This window comes from Ambystoma mexicanum, chromosome 7p (genome assembly GCF_040938575.1).
Source record: "Ambystoma mexicanum isolate Mex_15411 chromosome 7p, UKY_AmexF1_1, whole genome shotgun sequence".
Taxonomy (NCBI): Eukaryota; Metazoa; Chordata; class Amphibia; order Caudata; family Ambystomatidae; genus Ambystoma; species Ambystoma mexicanum.
In genome coordinates, this window is record NC_090939.1 from 901451716 (window position 1) to 901472726 (window position 21011).

At 47.5% G+C, this 21011-nt stretch overlaps 1 protein-coding gene across 1 annotated transcript in view; it reads right to left on the reverse strand.

Annotated features, from left to right (window-relative positions):
- LOC138526013 (uncharacterized) overlaps positions 1-21011 on the reverse strand; it is an 805753-nt gene that overhangs the window by 134197 nt on the left and 650545 nt on the right. The window contains exons 29-34 of the mRNA XM_069636306.1: positions 15803-15835; positions 15662-15712; positions 9117-9149; positions 8976-9026; positions 3626-3658; positions 3485-3535 (exon numbers count right to left, since the gene is read on the reverse strand). Of these exons, the coding sequence (XP_069492407.1) occupies positions 3485-3535; positions 3626-3658; positions 8976-9026; positions 9117-9149; positions 15662-15712; positions 15803-15835 (252 nt within the window). The remainder of the gene's footprint in view (positions 1-3484; positions 3536-3625; positions 3659-8975; positions 9027-9116; positions 9150-15661; positions 15713-15802; positions 15836-21011) is intronic.

Below are 21011 nucleotides of genomic sequence, written 5' to 3' on the forward strand. Positions count from 1 at the left end.
CAGGATGTCTTCTTCACTCGAGTTCCTTTTTCCTTCTGCCACTCTTCGGGCTTCCCTCAGTTAGTGGTAGTGCCTTCGAGAGAGGTTTTCTCTCGTTCCCCATCGTGTATGCTACTTTGAACCTTTGCGTCCCTCGTGGGACAGTTGTCAGCTTGATCGACTCTCTCTGGTCTGACACTCCAGCAGTGCAGCTCAGGTAGCTACTCCTTCCAGCTTCTCCCCTGCTATCTGTGCAATTACCTCCAGGGACCAGCCTCACAATGACAGAATTTCACTTGTCTGTTTTGGGAAACATGCAACTCGGACACTTGTTCCTACGAGCGTTTCCCCTTCTTGGGATTCAGCCCACTCCCGAGTTCACCAGTGTCTCCTTCCTTGCTGGTTTGAAACTCCTGGGTCTCTCGCCATCCTGGTTTCTCTCCTCCCACTTTTATAACGCTGTTCTGTGGCTTTCCCAGTTTCTCATGAAAGTCCTTTCTTAAGTGTCTGGTTACCAATCATTGTGGTTCTTGTGGGTTTCTTTGTCAAAGTACCTGGCAGATACTGATTTCCAAATTCAACACCAGTATAACAAATACATATAAATTGCTCTTCTTTTTTCTGAATTGGTAGTATTAGGAAGGAAAGGAAGTTCTTCATCGGAATGGGGGTCCTTACCCGAAGGGCGGGGTTCTCTGCCAGTAAGGACCCTCTTGCCGCAACCCCTAGGGAGGGTAACACATAACAGGCTCACCTCCCTAGCCTCACAAGAAAAAGGCTCCCCAACGGGGAGAAGTGCCTGAATCCTGCAATTCATCACGATAGCCTGCCTCAACTCTCCCCCCAACAGCTACCAGGAGCTAATTTAGATTAGATTTGTGGTGCACTGTTTACTTGCTCCTGGTTCCCCTTCTGACTCCCTTATTGTTAACTTGCTTTATATTTCGGACCTAGAGTACTGGCTCCTGTGGCAGATATCGGATCCAATGCAAACACATCAGCGTGTGAAGAGGCCACAGCCACAGAACAACCTGGAGGACTGGGTGAAAGAATCCTTCTACCACCTTACCACAGGAGATCGGGCAGTATCTTCAGAAAACATACCAAAATAGAAATTTTAAATCAGCTTGAAATCCACCTCCTGCCTCTTTAAGGACCACCTACAGTCTCACGCAAAATGACCCCACAAAAACCTCCCAAACTTCAACTGCTGGACTTGTCACCTTCCATCATCATCCCTCACTGAACTTCTGAGTATATTTCATGTAGCTTACTTGTCCCAGGTCAATGTACAATTTCAACCGACATTACCAACAATCCATGCACCAACTGTGCAATGCTGGTTAATCTTTTGTAAGGCACCTGAAAGCAGGACTGCCCACCCGACCGTTTGACATTGTTTGAGTGTAACTATTGCAAAAATACAAGCCCTCCTTAATAAATACAAATAAATTAAGTTATAAGCAGCAATGGATCAGCAGCTTCAGCGTTTGTCACCTGGAAGTGGCAGGGTCACAAGGAAATGGACAAAGCAGTGCTCTAGTCCCTGGTCGCCCTCCTCTCCCCCTGCAGCCTTTAAGGGTGGGTCTGTGGTGGGAGAGGGGTCTGACGGACCAGCAAAGCAGTGCTCTAGTCCCCAATTGCTCTCCTCACCCCCGCAGCCTGGAGGGTGGGTCAGTGGGGAAAGATGGGTGCATGAGGACAGCCAAAGTAGTCCTATGATCCCCGTTAACCTCATCTCCCAGCGGCCTCCAAAGTGGGTTATTGGGGGGAAAAGGGCCCAGGAGAACCAGAAAAGCAATGCTCTGTTCCCCACTCACCCTTGTCTACCGTCACAGCCTCTAAGGTGGGTCTGTGGGGGGAGAGTGTAGAGGGGGACCAGAAAAGCAGTGCTTTGTTCCCCACTTGCCTACCTCTCTTCCTGCAGCCTCCAAGGAGCATCTGTGGGGGGAGAGGGTCAACAGGCACCAGAAAAGTAGTTCTCTGGTCCCCACTTGCCCTCCTCACCCCCCACAGCCTCCAAGGTGGGTTAGTTGGGGGAGACGGATGCAGGGAGACCAGCGAAGCAGAGCTCTGTCACCCACTCACCCTCTTCTCCTCCAACGGCCTCCAAGATGAGTTTGTGGGGGAAGGGTAATACAAGGGGCACAGTAAACATAACAATAAAACGTTTTTTAAAAATCCTATGCTCTGGTCCCCTCTTGCCCTTCTTTCCTCCCACCGCTTCCAAGGTGTGTCAGTGGGGGGAGAGGGTCCCATGCGGTGCAGTAAACATAACAAAAAAAGCATTTCTTAGGATCCCGCTTGCCTCCCTCTCTTCCAATGGCTCCCAAGTTGGGCACAGGGGGACTGGCAAAACATTAATTGAGTGCCCCTATTGGCATCAGGCATTTCGGGATACTGTAATCCGGCCTGCGCATGTGTGCCTATTCTGCTGACTATGAACATTTTGCCTGCCTACATGGACTAGCACAAGGCCATAGCTTTTGCAGAAATGGATTGCGCTGGTCTGAGCTGGATATAACAATGGGCTGTTCTTATGCACATAAACCTGTCATGGTGGTAGAGGCCTTACACACCTCGCTTGAGGAGAATGTGACCATATGTGCATTTATGATGCCATATTCCCCTCTCTCCTCCATTTCCCCTGGTAAGAGGTCCTTATGGGCATACACATAAAATCAAGGGTACACTTGTTCCTTTAGACAAATACTTCAGTTGTTGCAAGGAATACAGGAACAGTGCGCAGGAAGGCCCAGTACGCACCTTTCGTCATTGTGGGATCGAGCATCTGTAGTGAATTTAAGGAGCTGACATGGAGGGTGGAGTCGTTAAGTGGGTTCGGAACTGGTTAACACTAGGCTGTCTGTTTGTAAGACTAACTGTAATAAACTCTTTTGCTCAATCCATTACTCGAAATTAAGAGAGTACTTTAGTGATGTACACAAATTGGTGCCATGCCTTGGACCTGTTGTGCAACATGGTACGGCATTGGACTAGTGGGCTGCATTCTGTCAAACACCACCCATGCATAAGCAACATGTCATGGGGTCCCTGGCTGGGTCTGCCCTAACCATCTCTAGGCTTATGCCAAGAAAGGACACTGGGGCAGCCAGAGTGCACAAAGGGTCCAGGATGGGAGGAAGGAACCATGCACAACCCACTCACACACATAACAGGAGGTTGGAGAAGACAGGAGGGGTCATACCTGCATCTGCAAGATCGTGGGATGAAGTCCAGTGCAAATTTCTGACCACTCGTAAGAATTCAGAATCATGTGAGAATCCCAAGTGCCTATTTAAGTCATGCACTTGAGAACCGGGTGCCAGATGTTGTAGGAAGCCTGTCTGGTAACACCAGAGACACACACGGAGGAACCAAGAAGAAAGTAGATCCCATTTGAAGAAGTGGCGAAGAACACAGGAAAGAAAAGAGAGAAAACGAAAGAAAAAGAAAGAACGACAGCGGCAAGGGAGATAGAAAACCAGAGAGACAGGAGACTTACCGGAACAGATCCCCGGACACTGGACCCCACGCCTTCTTGCCTTCTGCTAGCCTAGGAAAGGAAAATAAGACGCTCAGGTTAGTGTACACCTGAAGTCAAATAGCAGTTTGAGACTGTAAACCATCTACAAACTGCACTTACCTGTGTCAGTGTACCATGTGTTGGCTCCTGCTCCTAAAAGCGAGGAAGGAGAAGAAACAATCAGTTAGCTATTTAGGCGAAGTAGATTTCAAACACGTTAAGAGAAATTGACAATTGTAAAGATTGGAGACACATTGGTCACTAGCAGCAGGTACATGGCAGAGGTCAAGGGGGCTTAAACTACGCCAACCCGGAGAAAATAGACATCATGACTGCGCACCATAGAGTAATCATGTCGGGTTTCCCCACGGCAGCAGACGCACATTCAAAATACCTAGCTGGGATACAGCCGTGCGACCCACACCCTCACCTGGCAGCCCTAGAAGCCACTATCTCGATAGAAAAAGTGAGCGAGGTCATAGCAAAATTGAAAAACTCATCGCCTGGGATGACACAGCTCCATTTTATGAAAAGTTTTCATACATACTCGCCCCCCAGCTGGCGGCCCTCTTCAACTCCTTCCTGTCGTCGGGAACGACCACCCCCTCAATGGAAGAGTCGCTAACAGTGCTGCTTTTGAAACCAGGCAGGGACCGGAGCCTCTCTGCCTCGTACAGACCCATCACGCTCCTGAATTACGACGCCAATATCTTTGCCAAAATCCTAGCAAACAGGCTGGCTCCCTTACTTTGGGACATCATACACCCGGACCAAACAGGGTTCATCCCCGGCCGTCGCACTCACAACAACATAAGAAGAACCATAAATGTTATCGAATCAGCCAGCAGGAAGGGTCAGGAGTTGATGGTGCTCTTGCTTGATGCTCTAAAAGCATTTGACAGGCTAGATTGGGGCTACATACAAAAAACATTAAGGCACTTTGGCTTCGGACCCAAGTTCATAAAATGGACACTAGCTAACTATCAGCACCCATCCACCAGGCTGAGAATTAATGGAACCAGATCCGACACAATCCACATTTCGAGAGGCACAAGGCAAGGATGTCCCCTCTCCCCACTGATCTTTGCCCTCTCAATGGAGCCGTTGGCAAGCAGAGTACGGCAAAACGCTGCAATCCAAGGCCTGACGATCAAAGCCCAAGTATACAAAACCACCTTATACGCCGACGATTTACTCTTAACACTAACCAAGCCCAGGGAATCCATGAAAGCTCTGTGGACTGAACTGAAAGAATTTGGTGAAGCATCGGGGTTCAAGGTTAACCCTTCTAAGTCAGCGGCGCTGGGAATCAACCTACCTCGATCTCTGATCTCGGACATGGCAAACGAATATCTCATTCCCTGGCCCGAAAAGCACCTATCATACCTAGGGGTCCAACTAACAGGCTCACCCAACAAACTATATAAAGCTAACTTTCCCCCTCTGTTCAAAGAATTCAAAAGCGATCTATTACGCTGGCAGAAACAGGAAATTTCCTGGTTTGGAAGAATAACGGCTCTGAAAATGAACCTTATTCCAAGACTGCTTTACCACTGCTCAGCCCTACCAAGGGCTATCCCGAAGCAAGCTGTACAGAAACTACAAAGGTGGATCATGAGATACATCTGGGATGGAAAACAGCCACGGATCCCAAGGAAACTCATGCTACGGGGTTGGGCTGTGGGGGGATTGGGAGCACCCAACGTTGCCAGATATATCCTAGCAGCCCAGCTCTCGCACGCATTCGCCTGGCCACCGGTCACTCCTAAACCCCGCTGGCTGGAGCTGGAGGAGGTCTGGAGTCCAGTCCCGATAACCTCACTACCACATATGAAACGCTCCATCGGCCGCCCGGACAGGGGCCCGCTCTCAGCAACCGAAAACACAGTGGCGAACTGGAAGAAGGCGGCGCGGCTATGGAGAGTCTGCAGTACTACGGGGCCTCTCACCCCGAACTGGTTGAATCTGGAATTTTCACCGGGCACCAACCCCAAGGACTTCTTGAGGTGGAGGGAGGGAGGATTGGAGAAAGTGCAAGACTTTTTCGAGGAGGGTAATCCTCTGGACTTCGGGGCCTGCAAGGCGAAATTCAAGGTTCCTGAAAACGAGAGGTTCAGATACACCCAACTCAGGCATTGGCTCTCAAACAGGAGCATGAAATACCTGGGAAGCAGAGACCTAACAGCCCTGGAGCAGACCCTCACATTGCCTCCCCCTAAGGGCAAGATCTCTACCCTCTACAAGATCCTAGACAGAACCGACCCGACCCACAAGGAACCATACATGCTCATATGGGATGGAGACATTGGGAGACCCATTGAGCCGGAGGAATGGGACCAGATCTGGACTAGAGCAAATAGAAGCTCGAAATGTGTATCCAATAAGGAGGGGGCATTCAAAGTATGCTATAGGTGGTATCGAACCCCTGAATCTCTCAATAAATGCAACCCGGCGATCCCACCAACGTGCTGGAGAGGTTGCCCGGATAAAGGCACACTACACCATCTGCTCTGGACATGCCCAAAGGAGATGCAATTTTGGAAAGCAGTGTTAGAGCAAATTAATTCGATCACGGGATTGGCAATCCCATGGGACCCAGGGATCGTACTCCTCGGAGCAAGCGGCGAGGGCCAATTCCCTTGATCAGGCCACAGAGCAGAACTTTGCTCCCACCTGTTGACTGCGGCCAAGATTTCAGTGGCAAGGCTCTGGAAAAACCCAGAGGGCCCGTCGGTTCAAATGTGGTGGACTAAATGTTGGGACATAATAGCGGCAGAAAAAATCACCGCCCTCAGGTTTGGGAACAGAGACAAATTCTTCCATACTTGGGCTCCATTCTTGGATTACGCACAGTCATACCCAGGCCTGGCCCGACAGCCTCCCTCTCTACGTTGGATGGACAAATATGAGTGAAATAAAACACGGAAGAGTAGCCAGGGTCACCCATCTGGGGAGGTCAGCCCCTGCTAGCAAAATAGAGTCGGAGCAGCAAAAGCCTTGATCTAAGTGAGGCCTTCTCCCCTCCCCCAGCTGACCCTGAAGAATGATCTACCCCCAGGAGTTCTGAATCCGACGTGGGGCCTCGAGGGGCTAACCCCCACCAAACATCGGCCTCCCCATGCAGTTAGACCTTCCTCACTGACCTACTGTTGTGTTTATGTTTTATGTTTGTTTCTTTGATTTGTATTCTCAAGCGAGACTTCGCCGATGGAAACACCTTAATTGCACATGACGTAATGTATAACTTGCTTGTTTAAAACCAATAAAAACATGTTTAAAAAAAAAAAAAAGAGTGGGGAAACTCAGACTCAGGAAGGACACTAAATTCACCCATTTTTCCTGCAGCACATCCTACAGATTCATACCAGGGTGCAAAGGAAGTTAATAGTCCACACACAATCGTCCTATAACAACCAAGACAAACCCACAATCCTCCTTGAACACTCACCATACATGTCTCGATACCAGGAGGTTGGGAGTTAGACAAGAGTGGGCAGGGCGTAGTCATCCATGCCGAACTCAGAATTGAAGTTTGCGGCACTCCTTGAAGCCAGGAACCGGCCAGGATATTACAGAACATCAGGCCCATGAAGTGGGGTTTTCCCAGACATCATGGACTGGGAAATGGGGGAAGACATATCATCATTGCTACAGGAATTGTGCACTGAGCTTGGAGCAAGCCTGGAGGGTGGGTCAGGGGGAAAGATGGGTGCATGGGGACAGTCAAAGTAGTGCTCTGATCCCTGGTTAACCTCATCTCCCAGTGGCCTCCAAGGTGGTTCATTGGGGGGAGAAGGGCCCAGGAGGACCAACAAAGTAATGCTCTGATCCCCACTCGCCCTTGTCTACCATCGCAGCCTCTAAGGTGGGACTGTGGGGGGAGAGTGTTGAGGGGGACCAGAAAAGCAGTGCTCTGTTCCCCACTTGCCCTCCTCTCTTCCTGCGGCCTCCAAGGTGCATCTTTGGGGGGAGAGGGTTGACAGGCACCAGAAAAGTAGTTCTCTGGTCCCCATTTGACCTCCACACCCCTACAGCCTCCAAGGTGGGTTAGTTTGGGGGAGACGGATGCAGGGAGACCAGCAAAGCAGTGCTCTGGAACCCACTCACCCTCGTCTCCTGCAACGGCCACCAAGGTAAGTTTGTGGGGGGAGGGTAATACAAGGGGCACAGTGCCCTTCTTTCCTCCCAGCGCTTCCAAGGTGGGTCAGTGGGGGAGAAGGTCACAGGGGATGCAGTGAACATAACAAAAAAAGTATTTCTTAGGTCCTCGCTTGCCTCCCTCTCTTCCAACGACCTCCAGGGTGGACACAGGGGGGACTGGCAAAACATTAGTTGAGTTCCCCTATTGCACCAGGCATTGCGGGTTTCTGTAATCCAGCCTACGCATGTGTGCCTAATCTGCTGACTATGAACATTTTGCCTTCCTACTTGGACTAGGGCAAGGCCATAGGTTTTGCGCCAATGGAGTGCGCTGGTCTGAGCTGGATATAACAATGTGCTGTTCTTATGCACATGAACCTGTCATGGTGCTAGAGGCCTTACACACCTCGCTTGAGGAGAATGTGACCAGAAGTGCATTTATGCTGCCATATTCCCCTCTCGCCTCCTTTTCCCCTGGTAAGAGGTCCTTATGGGCATATACATAAAATCAAGGTTGCACTTGTTCCTTTAGACAAATACCTCAGTTGTTCTAAGGAATGCAGAAATAGTGTGTAGGAAGGCCTAGTAAGCACCTTTCGTCATTGTGGGATCGAGCATCTGTAGTGAATTTAAGGAGCGGACATGGAGCGTGGAGTCGTTAAGTGGGTTTGGAGCTGTTTAACACTAGGCTGTCTGTTTGTAAGACTAACTATAATAAACTCTTTTGCTCAATCCATTGCTCGAAATTAAGAGAGTACTTTTTTGATGTTCACAGATTGGTGCCGTGTCTTGGACCTGTTGTGGAACTTGGTACACCATTGGACTAGTGAGCTGCATCCTCTCAAACACCACCCATGGATAAGCAACATGTCATGGGGTCCATGGCTGGGTCTGCCCTAACCATCTCTAGGCTTGTGCCAGAAAGGAACACTGGGTCAGCCAGAGTGCACAAAGGGTCCAAGAGGGTAGGAAGGAACCACACACAACCCACTCACATACATCACAGGAGGTTGGAAACGACAGGAGAGGTCATACCTGCATCTGCAAGATTGTGGGATGAAATCCGGTGCAAATTGCTGACCACTCGTGAGAATTCAGAATCATGTGAGTAACCCAAGTGCCTATTTAAGGTCATGCACTCTAGCACCGGGTGCCAGATGCTCTAGGAAACCTGTCTGGTAACACCACAAACGCGGACGAAACCAAGAAGAAAGTAGATCCCATTTGAAGAAGTGGCAAAGAACACAGGAAAGAATAGAGAGAAAACGAAAGAAAAAGAAAGATCATCAGCGGCCATGGAGATAGAAAACCAGAGAGACAGGAGACTTACCGGAACATATCCCCGGACACCGGACCCCACGCCTTCTCGCCTCCTGGTAGCCTAGGAAAGGAAAGTAAGACGCTCAGGTTAGTGTACACCTGAAGGCCAATAGCAATTTAAGACTGTAAACCATCTTAAAACTGCACTTACCTGTGTCAGTGTACCATGTGTTGGTTCCTGCTTCTAAAAGCGAGGAAGGAGAAGAAACAAACAATTAGCTATTTAGACTAAGGAGATTGCAAACACGTTAAGAGAAATTGACAATTGTAAAGATTGGAGACACATTGGTCACTAAGCCATTTAAGCTTGGAGTGACATTAAGAGACATTTGTTGCAAGAGAAAGAGTGTGGGGTGCTGTTAACCATGACACGTAGACCTGACAGAGAGTGATAATAACTCTCTGAATGGAACGGACAAACTCAGCCATTGCTGGTCAGGGCCTGGTGTAGATACCCTCCTGGTTCTCCTGTTCCTAGAAGCAGGTACATGGCAGGGGTTGTGGGTGCTTAAGAGTGGGAAAACTCAGACTCAGGAAGGACACTAAATGATCCCCTTTGTCCTACAGCACATCCTACAGATTCATATCAGGGTGCAAAGAAAGTCACTAGTCCACACACAATCATCCCACAACAACCAAGACAAACCCAAAATCCTTGTTGAACACTCACCATACATGTCTCGATACCAGGAGTTTGGGAGTTAGACAAGAGTGGGCAGGGCGTAGTCATATACGCGGAATTCAGAAACGAAAGTTTGCGGCACTCCTTGAAGCCAGGAACTGGGCAGGACATTACAGAACATCAGGCCCATGAAGTGGGGTTTCCCCAGACATCATGGACTTGGAAATGGGGGAAGACATATCATCATTGCTACAGGAATTGCACACTGAGCTCAGGGCAAGTAGAGCCAGAACCAATGTGCTGCCAGAATTTGATTACTAAACCTAGCTAAATACCTAAACTATATTTTAGAACTTGTTCATTAACCTTCTGATTCAACTTCTTCTTGAAACTACTTGAAAATATATGAATTGCAAATAGTCTTTTTTCCTAAAGTTCTAGAGCACAGCGCTCGCACCAAAATGACTGCTTGTCTTGTCCCACGAAGGTTAAACTCGAAAGCTGACTCATATCCAAGATATTTTATCTTCTGGAAACTTATACTGGGCCAAAACTTAGACTAAATAAGAAACAAGACCTTCCTGCTTCAGGTGTGACAATGAAAGGCAGTTTAGAATCCTGCTGATGCTCCCTTGTCTCATTGTTATCCAATCACCTTACTGTTTACTAATGACCAATCAAACCCCTGCTTCCTTACCACCATGTTGAACTGGGATACTATCCCTCTGTTATAATGAAAGTTAAGGATTAAAAGGGTACTTAGGAGGATTACTTAGGAATTTATTACAAAATACAATACAAAACATAGGAAACCTGACAGTATTTAGGTGCTTTCTTCAAAGCGTTCGGCGCTTCTGATTGTTGATTCTAGCTTTTTCTTATCGCTGTGCGTTTCTATGTTTCCTCCATTATTCTGGTGTCCTGAACTGCAGAGCCTTTCATCCACTCACAGAGACCTTTCTCGCCACCTTCAGCGCTTCATGGTGGCATTCGTGTGAGGTCCATTCGCCTCATTCAGCGCTTCAGTGCGGCATTCTGGTGATGGCCGCTCGCCCCAGTCAGTGCTTCAGGGCGGCATTTCTATGAAGTCCGTTTGCCGCATTCAACTCTTCATGGCGGCATTCCTCTGAGGACATTTCGCCCATTCTAAGTCTGTTGGAGGCATTCTAACAGAGGAGTCTTCTCTGCCTCGTCTCCAGCTGCATTCCTTCTTCACCTGGTTCATTTCCGTGCCTCCTGAAATCAGTGAACTCGCAGAAGAGCTAGTAGTTCCTGTCTTCTATTATCCAGGTGATAGATTCATTTGTAACATTGGGAACATTCTTCATTTGTCAATCAAGTTCAAACCTTTGGTTGCTCCTGTACCCAGAGGTTAGTCTTTATTTTTCATTATCTCAAGGGTGAACCAAAACCTGCTTTCCGGAGTACAGAAATAACTGTTATTGAACACTTCCAGTAATTTAAATGTCTACTTAAAGGGCAAATAGGTTTTCTCTGGATAATAACCTACCCGACTCTAGTGCGATCCTCGTGCCGTTCGGTGTAGTCCCTTACTAACTTCTTTTTCCTTTTCGTTTGTTTTATTGTGGATTACCTGGAACTCTTTACTGTGTACTTCTCCAAACCAAGGTTAGTGGGGATAACTAACTAGTGAAATACATTGGGTTAATACTATATACGTTACTTATCTTGTTTTTGTCACATAGATCGGAGAGTGTTCATTATCGCCCTTTCAATTGATTCCTCGCCCTGGCTGTATGTTTCAACGGTCAGTGGGTGTAATCAGTGGAAAGGGTTCTTCCTTGAGGATTCGTCACAGAAGTTAGGAAGTAGACGACATCAGGACTTGTATCCTTTTACATCAGTATCCTTTACTTGTATTGCTTATAACTGTCGAGCTCCATGTCACTATTGGCTTTCTTTCACTCTTGGTTATTAGTATTTTCACTGGGAAGACTGTGTTGTTCACAACACTGATTCTCTGGGATATTGATCCTCTCACTAGGATTGGTAGGAGGTTCACAATGCTGTTTCTCTGAATTACTGGTCCTCTCACTGGGACGAGTGTGATGCTCACAATAGACTTTCTCTGAGATACTGGCTCTCTCACAGATGAGAATAACATTCAGAATACTCTTTCTCTGAGTTACTGGTTTCTCGCTGGGACAAGTATGATGCTCATGATACTCTTTCTCTGAGTTACTGGTCCTCTCAATGGGACGACAATATTGCTTGTGATACTCTTTCTGTTAATTACTGGTGCTCTCATTGGAACGAGACTAATGCTCACGATACTATTTTTCTGAGTTACTGGGACGAGTGTGATGCTCATGATACTCTTTCCCTTAGTCACTGGTCCTCTCACTGGGGCGAATTTGATGCTCATTCTCTGAGGTAATAGTCCTTTAACTGGGATAAGCATGATGACTATAATCTATATATTCGATTCAGTAACTGTGACGATTATACTGATGCTAATCGTTATGACAGCCTCTCTCCAATGAGTAGCCCACTCTCCCAATTTGTAAGGGACTGCATCAATGGGTCGGCATTCTCCCTCTTTGGTTCTCGTCTACGAGTCAGGATGTCTTCTTCACTCGAGTTCCATTTTCCTTCTGCCACTCATCAGGCTTCCCTCAAATAAGTGGTAGTGGCTTCGACAGAGGTTCTCTCTCGTTCCCCATCGTGTATGCTACTTTGAACTTTTGCGTCCCTCGTGGGACAGTTGTCAGCTTGATCGACTCTCTCTGGTCTGACACTCCAGCAGTGCAGCTCTGGTAGCTACTCCTTCCAGCTTCTCCCCTGCTGTCTGTGCAGTTACCTCCAGGGACCAGCCTCACAACGACAGAATTTCACTTGTCTATCTTGGCAAACATGCAACTCTGACACTTGTTCCTACGAGCGTTTCCCCTTCTTGGGATTCAGCCCACTCCCGAGTTCACCAGTGTCTCCTTCCTTGCTGGTTTGAAACTCCTGGGTCTCTCGCCATCCTGGTTTCTCTCCTCCCACTTTTATAACGCTGTTCTGTGGCTTTCCCAGTTTCTCATGAAAGTCCTTTCTTAAGTGTCTGGTTACCAATCATTGTGGTTCTTGTGGGTTTCTTCGTCAAAGTAACTGGCAGATACTGATTTTCAAATTCAACACCAGTATAACAAATACACGTAAATTGCTCTTATTTTTTCCGAATTGGTAGTATTAGGAAGGAAAGGAAGTTCTTCATCGGAATGGGCGTCCTTATCCCCAAGGGCGGGATTCTCTGCCAGTAAGGACCCTCTTGCTGCAACCCCTAGGGAGGGTATCACGTAGCAGGCTCACCTCCCTAGCCTCACAAGAAAAAGGCTCCCCAATGGGGAGAAGTGACTGAATCCTGCAATTCATCACTACAGCCTGCCTCAACTCTCCCCCCAACAGCTACCAGGAGCTAATTTAGATTAGATTTGTGGTGCACTGTTTACTTGCTCCTGGTTCTCCTTCTGACTCCCTTATTGTTAACTTAGTTTATATTTCAGACCTAGAGTACTGGCTCCTGTGGCAGATATCTGATCCAATGCAAAAACATCAGCGTGTGAAGAGGCCACAGCCACAGAACAACCTGGAGGACTGGGTGAAATAATCCTTCTACCACCTTACCACAGGAGATCGGGCAGTATCTTCAGAAAACATACCAAAATAGAAATTTTAAATCAGCTTGAAATCCACCTCCTGCCTCTTTAAGGACCACCTACAGTCTCACACAAAATGACCCCACAAAAACCTCCCAAACTTCAACTGCTGGACTTGTCACCTTCCATCATCATCCCTCACTGAACTTCTGAGTATATTTCATGTAGCTTACTTGTTCCAGGTCAATGTACAATTTCAAACGGCATTACCAACAATCCATGCACCAACTGTGCAATGCTGGTTAATCTTTTGTAAGGCACCTGACAGCAGGACTGCCCACCCGACCGTTTGACATTGTTTGAGTGTAACTATTGCAAAAATACAAGCCCTCCTTAATAAATACAAATAAATGAAGTTATAAGCAGCAATGGATCAGCATCTTCAGCGTTTGTCACCTGGAAGTGGCAGGGTTGCAAGGAAATGGACAAAGCAGTGCTCTAGTCCTTGGTCGACCTCCTCTCCCCCTGCAGCCTTTAAGGGTGGGTCTGTGGTGGGAGAAGGGTCCGACGGACTAGAAAAGCAGTGCTCTAGTCCCCAATTGCTCTCCTTACCCCCGCAGTCTGGAGGGTGGGTCAGTGGGGATAGATGGGTGCATGAGGACAGTCAAAGTAGTCCTCTGATCCCCGGTTAACCTCATCTCCCAGCGGCCTCCAAAGTGGGTCATTGGGGGGAGAAGGGCCCAGGAGAACCAGAAAAGCAATGCTCTGATCCCCACTCACCCTTGTCTACCGTCGCAGGCTATAAGGTGGGTCTGTGGTGGGAGAGTGTAGAGGGGGACCCGAAAAGCAGTGCTTTGTTCCCCACTTGCCCACCTCTCTTCCTGCAGCCTCCAAGGGGCATCTGTGGGCGGAGAGGGTCGACAGGCACCAGAAAAGTAGTTCTCTGGTCCCCACTTGCCCTCCTCACTCCCCACAGCCTCCAAGGTGGGTTAGTTGGGGGAGACGGATGCAGGGAGACCAGTGAAGCAGCGTTCTGGCACCCACTCACCCTCTTCTCCTCCAACGGCCTCCAAGGTGAGTTTGTGGGGGAAGGGTAATACAAGGGGCATCGTAAACATAACAATAAAACGTTTTTAAAAAAGCCTATGCTCTGGTCCCCCCTTGCCCTTCTTTCCTCCCACCGCTTCCAAGGTGTGTCAGTGGGGGGAGAGGGTCCCATGCGGTGCAGTAAACATAACAAAAAAAGCATTTCTTAGGTCCTCGCTTGCCTCCCTCTCTTCCAACGGCTCCCAAGTTGGGCACAGGGGGACTGGCAAAACATTAATTGAGTGCCCCTATTGGCACCAGGCATTGCGGGATACTGTAATCCGGCCTGCGCATGTGTGCCTAATCTGCTGACTATGAACATTTTGCCTGCCTACATGGACTAGCGCAAGGCCATAGGTTTTGCAGCAATGGATTGCGCTGGTCTGAGCTGGATATAACAATGGGCTGTTTTTATGCACATGAACCTGTCATGGTGGTAGAGGCCTTACACACCTCGCTTGAGGAGAATGTGACCAGAAGTGCATTTATGATGCCATATTCCCCTCTCTCCTCCATTTCCCCTGGTAAGGGGTCCTTATGGGCATATACATAAAATCAAGGGTGCACTTGTTCCTTTAGACAAATACTTCAGTTGTTGCAAGGAATACAGGAACAGTGCGCAGGAAAGCCCAGTACGCACCTTTCGTCATTGTGGGATGGAGCATCTGTAGTGAATTTAAGGAGCTGACATGGAGGGTGGAGTCGTTAAGTGGGTTCGGAACTGGTTAACACTAGGCTGTCTGTTTGTAAGACTAACTGTAATAAACTCTTTTGCTCAATTCATTACTCGAAATTAAGAGAGTACTTTTGTGATGTTCACAGATTGGTGCCGTGCCTTGGACCTGTTGTGCAACATGGTACGGCATTGGACTAGTGGGCTGCATTCTGTCAAACACCACCCATGCATAAGCAACATGTCATGGGGTCCCTGGCTGGGTCTGCCCTAACCATCTCTAGGCTTATGCCAAGAAAGGACACTGGGGCAGCCAGAGCGCACAAAGGGTCCAGGATGGGAGGAAGGGACCATGCACAGCCCACTCACACACATAACAGGAGGTTGGAGAAGACAGGAGGGGTCATACCTGCATCTGCAAGATCGTGGGATGAAATCCAGTGCAAATTTCTGACCTTCTGACCACTCGTGAGAATTCTGAATCATGTGAGACTCCCAGGTGCCTATTTAAGTCATGCACTTGAGCACCGGGTGCCAGATGTTGTAGGAAGCCTGTCTGGTAACACCAGAGACACACACAGAGGAACCAAGAAGGAAGTAGATCCCATTGAAGAAGTGGCGAAGAACACAGGAAAGAAAAGAGAGAAAACGAAAGAAAAAGAAAGAACGACAGCGGCAAGGGAGACAGAAAACCAGAGAGACAGGAGACTTACCGGAACAGATCCCCGCACACTGGACCCCACACCTTCTTGCCTTCTGCTAGCCTAGGAAAGGAAAGTAAGACGCTCAGGTTAGTGTACACCTGAAGGCAAATAGCAGTTTAAGACTATAAACCATCTACAAACTGCACTTACCTGTGTCCGTGTACCATGTGTTGGCTCCTGCTCCTAAAAGCGAGGAAGGAGAAGAAACAATCAGTTAGCTATTTAGGCAAAGTAGATTGCAAACACGTTAAGAGAAATTGGCAATTGTAAAGATTGGAGACACATTGGTCTCTAGCAGCAGGTACATGGCAGAGGTCGGAGGGGCTTAAGAGTGGGGAAAATCAGACTCAGGAAGGACACTAAATTTGCCCCTTTTTCCTGCAGCACATCCTACCGATTCATACCAGGGTGCAAAGGATGTTAATAGTCCACACACAATCGTCCTACAACAACCAAGACAAACCCACAATCCTCCTTGAACACTCACCATACATGTCTCGATACCAGGAGGTTGGGAGTTAGACAAGAGTGGGCAGGGCGTAGTCATCCATGCCAAACTCAGAATTGAAGTTTGCGGCCCTCCTTGAAGCCAGGAACCGGCCAGGATATTACAGAACATCAGGCCCATGAAGTGGGGTTTTCCCAGACATCATGGACTTGGAAATGGGGGAAGACATATCATCATTGCTACAGGAATTGCGCACTGAGCTCGGAGCAAGTAGAGCCAGAACCAATGTGCTGCGTCAGGACATAGCCACTGACAGAGATGCTACTGATGCCGTGGTGGCAAACGTCACTGCAATGTCGGCTAGAATGTCACCCTTACATGTGCTTCAGCTTGAAGCTACCCCAAAATTGCATGGGGTTGGGGGGCTCCTGCTACGCATAACCCGGTACCCATACAGATCATAACCCCAGTTCCATTGAGACTACCCCCTCTAGAACAATTCCATAAAGATCCACTGAGTATGCCAAGTTTGAAAATCAGTGCGAGTTGCACTTCATTTGTTGCCTCCTCACGCCTTTCCAAATTACTCAACCACGGTGGAATTTATGCTGTTTAATGTAGGGGGTAAGTTCTGCAAACCTGTCTATTCCCCCCGGTTAAGACACAAGATCTGATATTACAATTTTATCATGGATCCAAGGAAGTAATGGGAAAGCTCTTTGCCTGCAAGGCCCAAGCTCAAGCCTTAGAGAATGAGCTTCTAGGGTGAAAAAAAGGTTATCTAGAATTGCTAACCTATGTAAATCCTGGAGACAGATTGGCCAGGGGAGAAGAGGGGCTCGAGTACCAAGCTAAAAAATGTCATTGCCCACATATCCAACCCTCCACGTGGGTGCTCAGAATATATAGATTTGATGGTGTATTTGGATCATCAATTGAATGAGAGGAAAGGGGACAATCGAGGCGCCAAGAACCCTCTGGTGATCAGAGCATGCATTCCACCAGTAGTAAATGCATGTTCCCCATAAGGAAGTCCGACCCCATGCAGATCTGAGGAGCAAAAGGGCAATTGAACTGGTAGGAAAAAGAGAAGAGATGAGTGCAGCAGCTGTGTCTTTATTGTACTTGATACAGCCATTTCCTACGGGAGGGCCCATCGCGGATCAAAGGGCCTAGGAAGATTGTGGGTGCAACCAGTACTGCTCACACAACTGACCAGGCAGCGAACTAGACAGTCCGATGGTTGAGAAGTCCAAAAGTAAAACACAGGTAATTTCTGTGCCTTTCCTACTGTTGGTGTCCTTCCCCGGCTTACTACGTGTGAGAGAAAATAAAATAAGCAACCCCTTTCGGGGAAGAAGGCACACGACCCGGCTGCAAGAGTTCAAAGGATGGTTTATTTCTCCAGCTAGGAAATAACCCAAAAAACTCCCAACAACATTTACATCAGTGCTTGTATATATATTAGTTAAAGTAACTCTAACAAAAAATGCTAAATGGACCCGATTGGCCAGGCGGTGTGGTGCTGTAGGTGTGGGTGGCATCTCTTCCTTCTGGTTGGCTGAGTGGCTGACGAGATGACGGACGTCAAATATCTTGTGCTCCACGCAGGTCAGGGTCCGGTCACTGTGGTCACTACCTAAGCTAATATGTTGCATTCGAAAAACACTAAATAACAAATTATCTAAAACTTTTATGCTACTTTTCATATTTCTACACAAGTTACACATAACAATTATTGTCAGTACAATTGGGTAATTTGTGGCTTTAATTGGAGGCCTTGACCTTATTGTGCATGTAAAAGAATCAAGCTGAGTTTCACATAGTTTTTAGACCTATTAGTATAAGTAAAAAACATATATTGTGGTAAGATGCTTAAAGTTAGTAGTGGGTGTGTTGGGTGGGTTTCGCAGCACAGGCGAGGGTCTGGCACTTGAAAGAAAATACCTTACAGGGAGCGCAGGGTCAAGATGGCAATAAATTGTTCTTAATGGGGGTGGGTGGCTTGCACGTTTATGGGGATGAATCGAGCAAAAAGTGCTTAGCTCATTCTGGTTCACATGCTGGTTCGCAGACGAGCAGTGATCTCAGAGGAAGAAAACTGTAGCATATTGATTGTTGCAACTTTCTCTGGCTTCAGCGTGAGAAATGGAAGCGCAGAGCTTTCCTTCGCAGGGGGAGTGCAAGGGTGGGAGTCAGCCAGCTGCCTGCGCGCCTTGTGTGTGTGTCTCTGTCCTTGGCTGCTGCGGTGAAAGGGGAGCTGAGCATTGCTGTACTATCGTAGTGAGGCCTGTTTACCCAAGATGGAGTCGAAAGGGGGCACAAAAGATGGATGCCCCGAGTCCTGCTCAGTAGTCCCATCTATGCAGCAGTCAACCGTGGTTAACTTTACATAAGGGCAAGGGGCAATCCAACTACCGGAGGCACGTCGTCCAAGCCTTGTACTGAGGAGCGTACGACGTGAGGGGGCCTGGGGAACCCTCACTCCCATACATTCCCCCCTTTCGTTACATCGAAAGTAACAAACTACTTATCTTGTTCGTTCTGTTCTCCCTTCGCTAGCGCTCAGCTTCAGCCACAGCCTCATCCCAAGCAGGTGTACCCTTTATTGGCATCCATGCTTTACACACACTTCTTAAGCTGTTACCTCTTCTTGCGTATTCTTCTGGAGTGACCATTAAGTATATTCCACCATCCCCATCTAAATCTATCCAAACCTCGTTATAACACAGCAAGTTCTTTGGTTCTTTAATGGTAGTGTAATGTAGATTATCAACCACGTCCCCATACTGCCTATAGATGGCAGTCATCCTATACTGCGGTGTGGTGTATTCTCCAGTTTGTACTTGGGCATCTATCATGGTAGCCACCGTTGTCTGTCGGCCCACTGTTACCATCATCATTGCTGAATTAGGCATATTATTTTCACAGCATCTTAGTCCCAGTTGGCACACACAGAATATTAGGAGAAGAAAGACAATAATGGGAATGAGTATCTTCGCTGCTATGTTCACCCATGATGGTATCCAGCTGAACAGATCGTCGAACCACGTGTTGTTGTTGTCAGGCTGAGAGGTCCTGTATCCGCGGAAGCTGCTGAACCCCCGACAATCCCCCTGAGATGTATTTCCCAGAACTAGTTTTCAATACAGCTCTGTAAACTACACCCCAAAGGGAAAGGGGGAATGGGACAACAAAACAACACCAGGCAGACTGCGTCAAGGCTAATCAGTGCTGAACCTGCAGAGGATAAAGAATAACATATACACTTCCTTAATTCACTTACTTAACCTTATGAATGGGAAGTCATTAATCCTTAACTAATAATTGAGAATCCTACCTGGTTCTTCTCTTGAAATTTCTTAGAGAAGCGGATAAGAAGCTGAAAATCTCTCTTACTTGCGATACTTGAAATTCCCAGCAACTTCTTACATTAGGCAAAACTGGAAGTCTTAGTTCTTTGTTTGTCTTTTTTCCAACATGCACTGGTAGTTCAATTAGATTGTCTTTAAAATGTTCTTTCTTGTCATTTCAAAACTTTTCAAACTATTTATAATTATCTTGAGTCTTTGAATCCTTGAAGAGGAAACACGTGCTAACTGCACACGCAGGTTATTTCCATTAAAATTATCGATGAACTTCACATAGAAATCTTCCTGGTTGAAGAACACGCGCAAACGGATGAAGACGCGCGATCAAAATAATCCACACGCGCAAAAAATCCACACGCGCAATAATTTACACGCGCAATAGTCCACACGCGCAATAATGTTCTCCTGCGAGACACGCGAAATAAGAACACCCGCGCTATTGAGTTCAAACGCAACGAAGTGATTCTCACGCGCAAAATCCCTCGCGATGAAAAAAACACACGCGCACTCTCCTGGCACGCGACGAACAGATTCTCGCGCTTTGTACCCCCGCGCTAAAACTCACACGCGCTTTGTATTTCACACGCGCTTTGTACTTCACACGTGCTTTGTACACTCGCGCTAAAAATCACCCGCGCTTTGTATTTCACACGCGCTTTGTATTTCACACGCGCTTTGTATTTCACACGCAGCGTATAGCTTTTCGCGCAAAGGATCACCCGCGCAATAAAACACACGCGCGTTTAAAATGGCACGAGACCAACCTCTACTCGCGCTCGGAATACACAGGCTATAAAGCACGCGCTCACTTGAATACGCACGCGACAGTCAAAATCTCGCACTAAGGAACACCGCACTGGAAACACAAACGCACTCCGATAGTTCAATAGTTTTAGTAGAAACACTACTTTTAACGAATTTTCAAGGAGACTGTTATTAAGATGAACAGATTTACAGTAGAAATAAAGTCACTTATCTCCTGAGCGAATTCACAAAGATTTCCTGCTTTTCCTATCTTCAAAACGAATTCCTGCCAGCTGAAGACTTCTCCTGAACCCCCAAGAAAGTAGCCGCTCAACTGCTGAGATCTGAAGGATAAAATCCACCAGGCCTAATACTAAAGCAAGAGCAGCCACTGAACATGTCCTCTCAGATGGGGTTTTGATGATGAAAGGCACAGAGTGACAGTTTAGAATGTTCATTGTTGTTCAGCATTGTCTTCCAGCCAATCAGAGCTGTCACTGTGAGGCTCCATCTTGCCTTGGGTCAGAACCAGGATTCTGAATCAACAAGTTAAGGCCTAACCAACTATAATGGAAAACTTCCCACCCATACAAAGCTAATCTGAAAAGGATAATAATAAAAAGGAAACTTGAATAAGAGAAGGAAACCTGACAGTACCCCCCTCCTAATGCCCAGTCTCTGGGCCTATCTTGTGTGGGTTTTTAGCATGAAACTTAGCCACTAAACGGGGGGCATGTACATCAACTGAATCTTCCCAACATCGTTCCTCCGGTCCATATCCCTCCCAATCAATCAA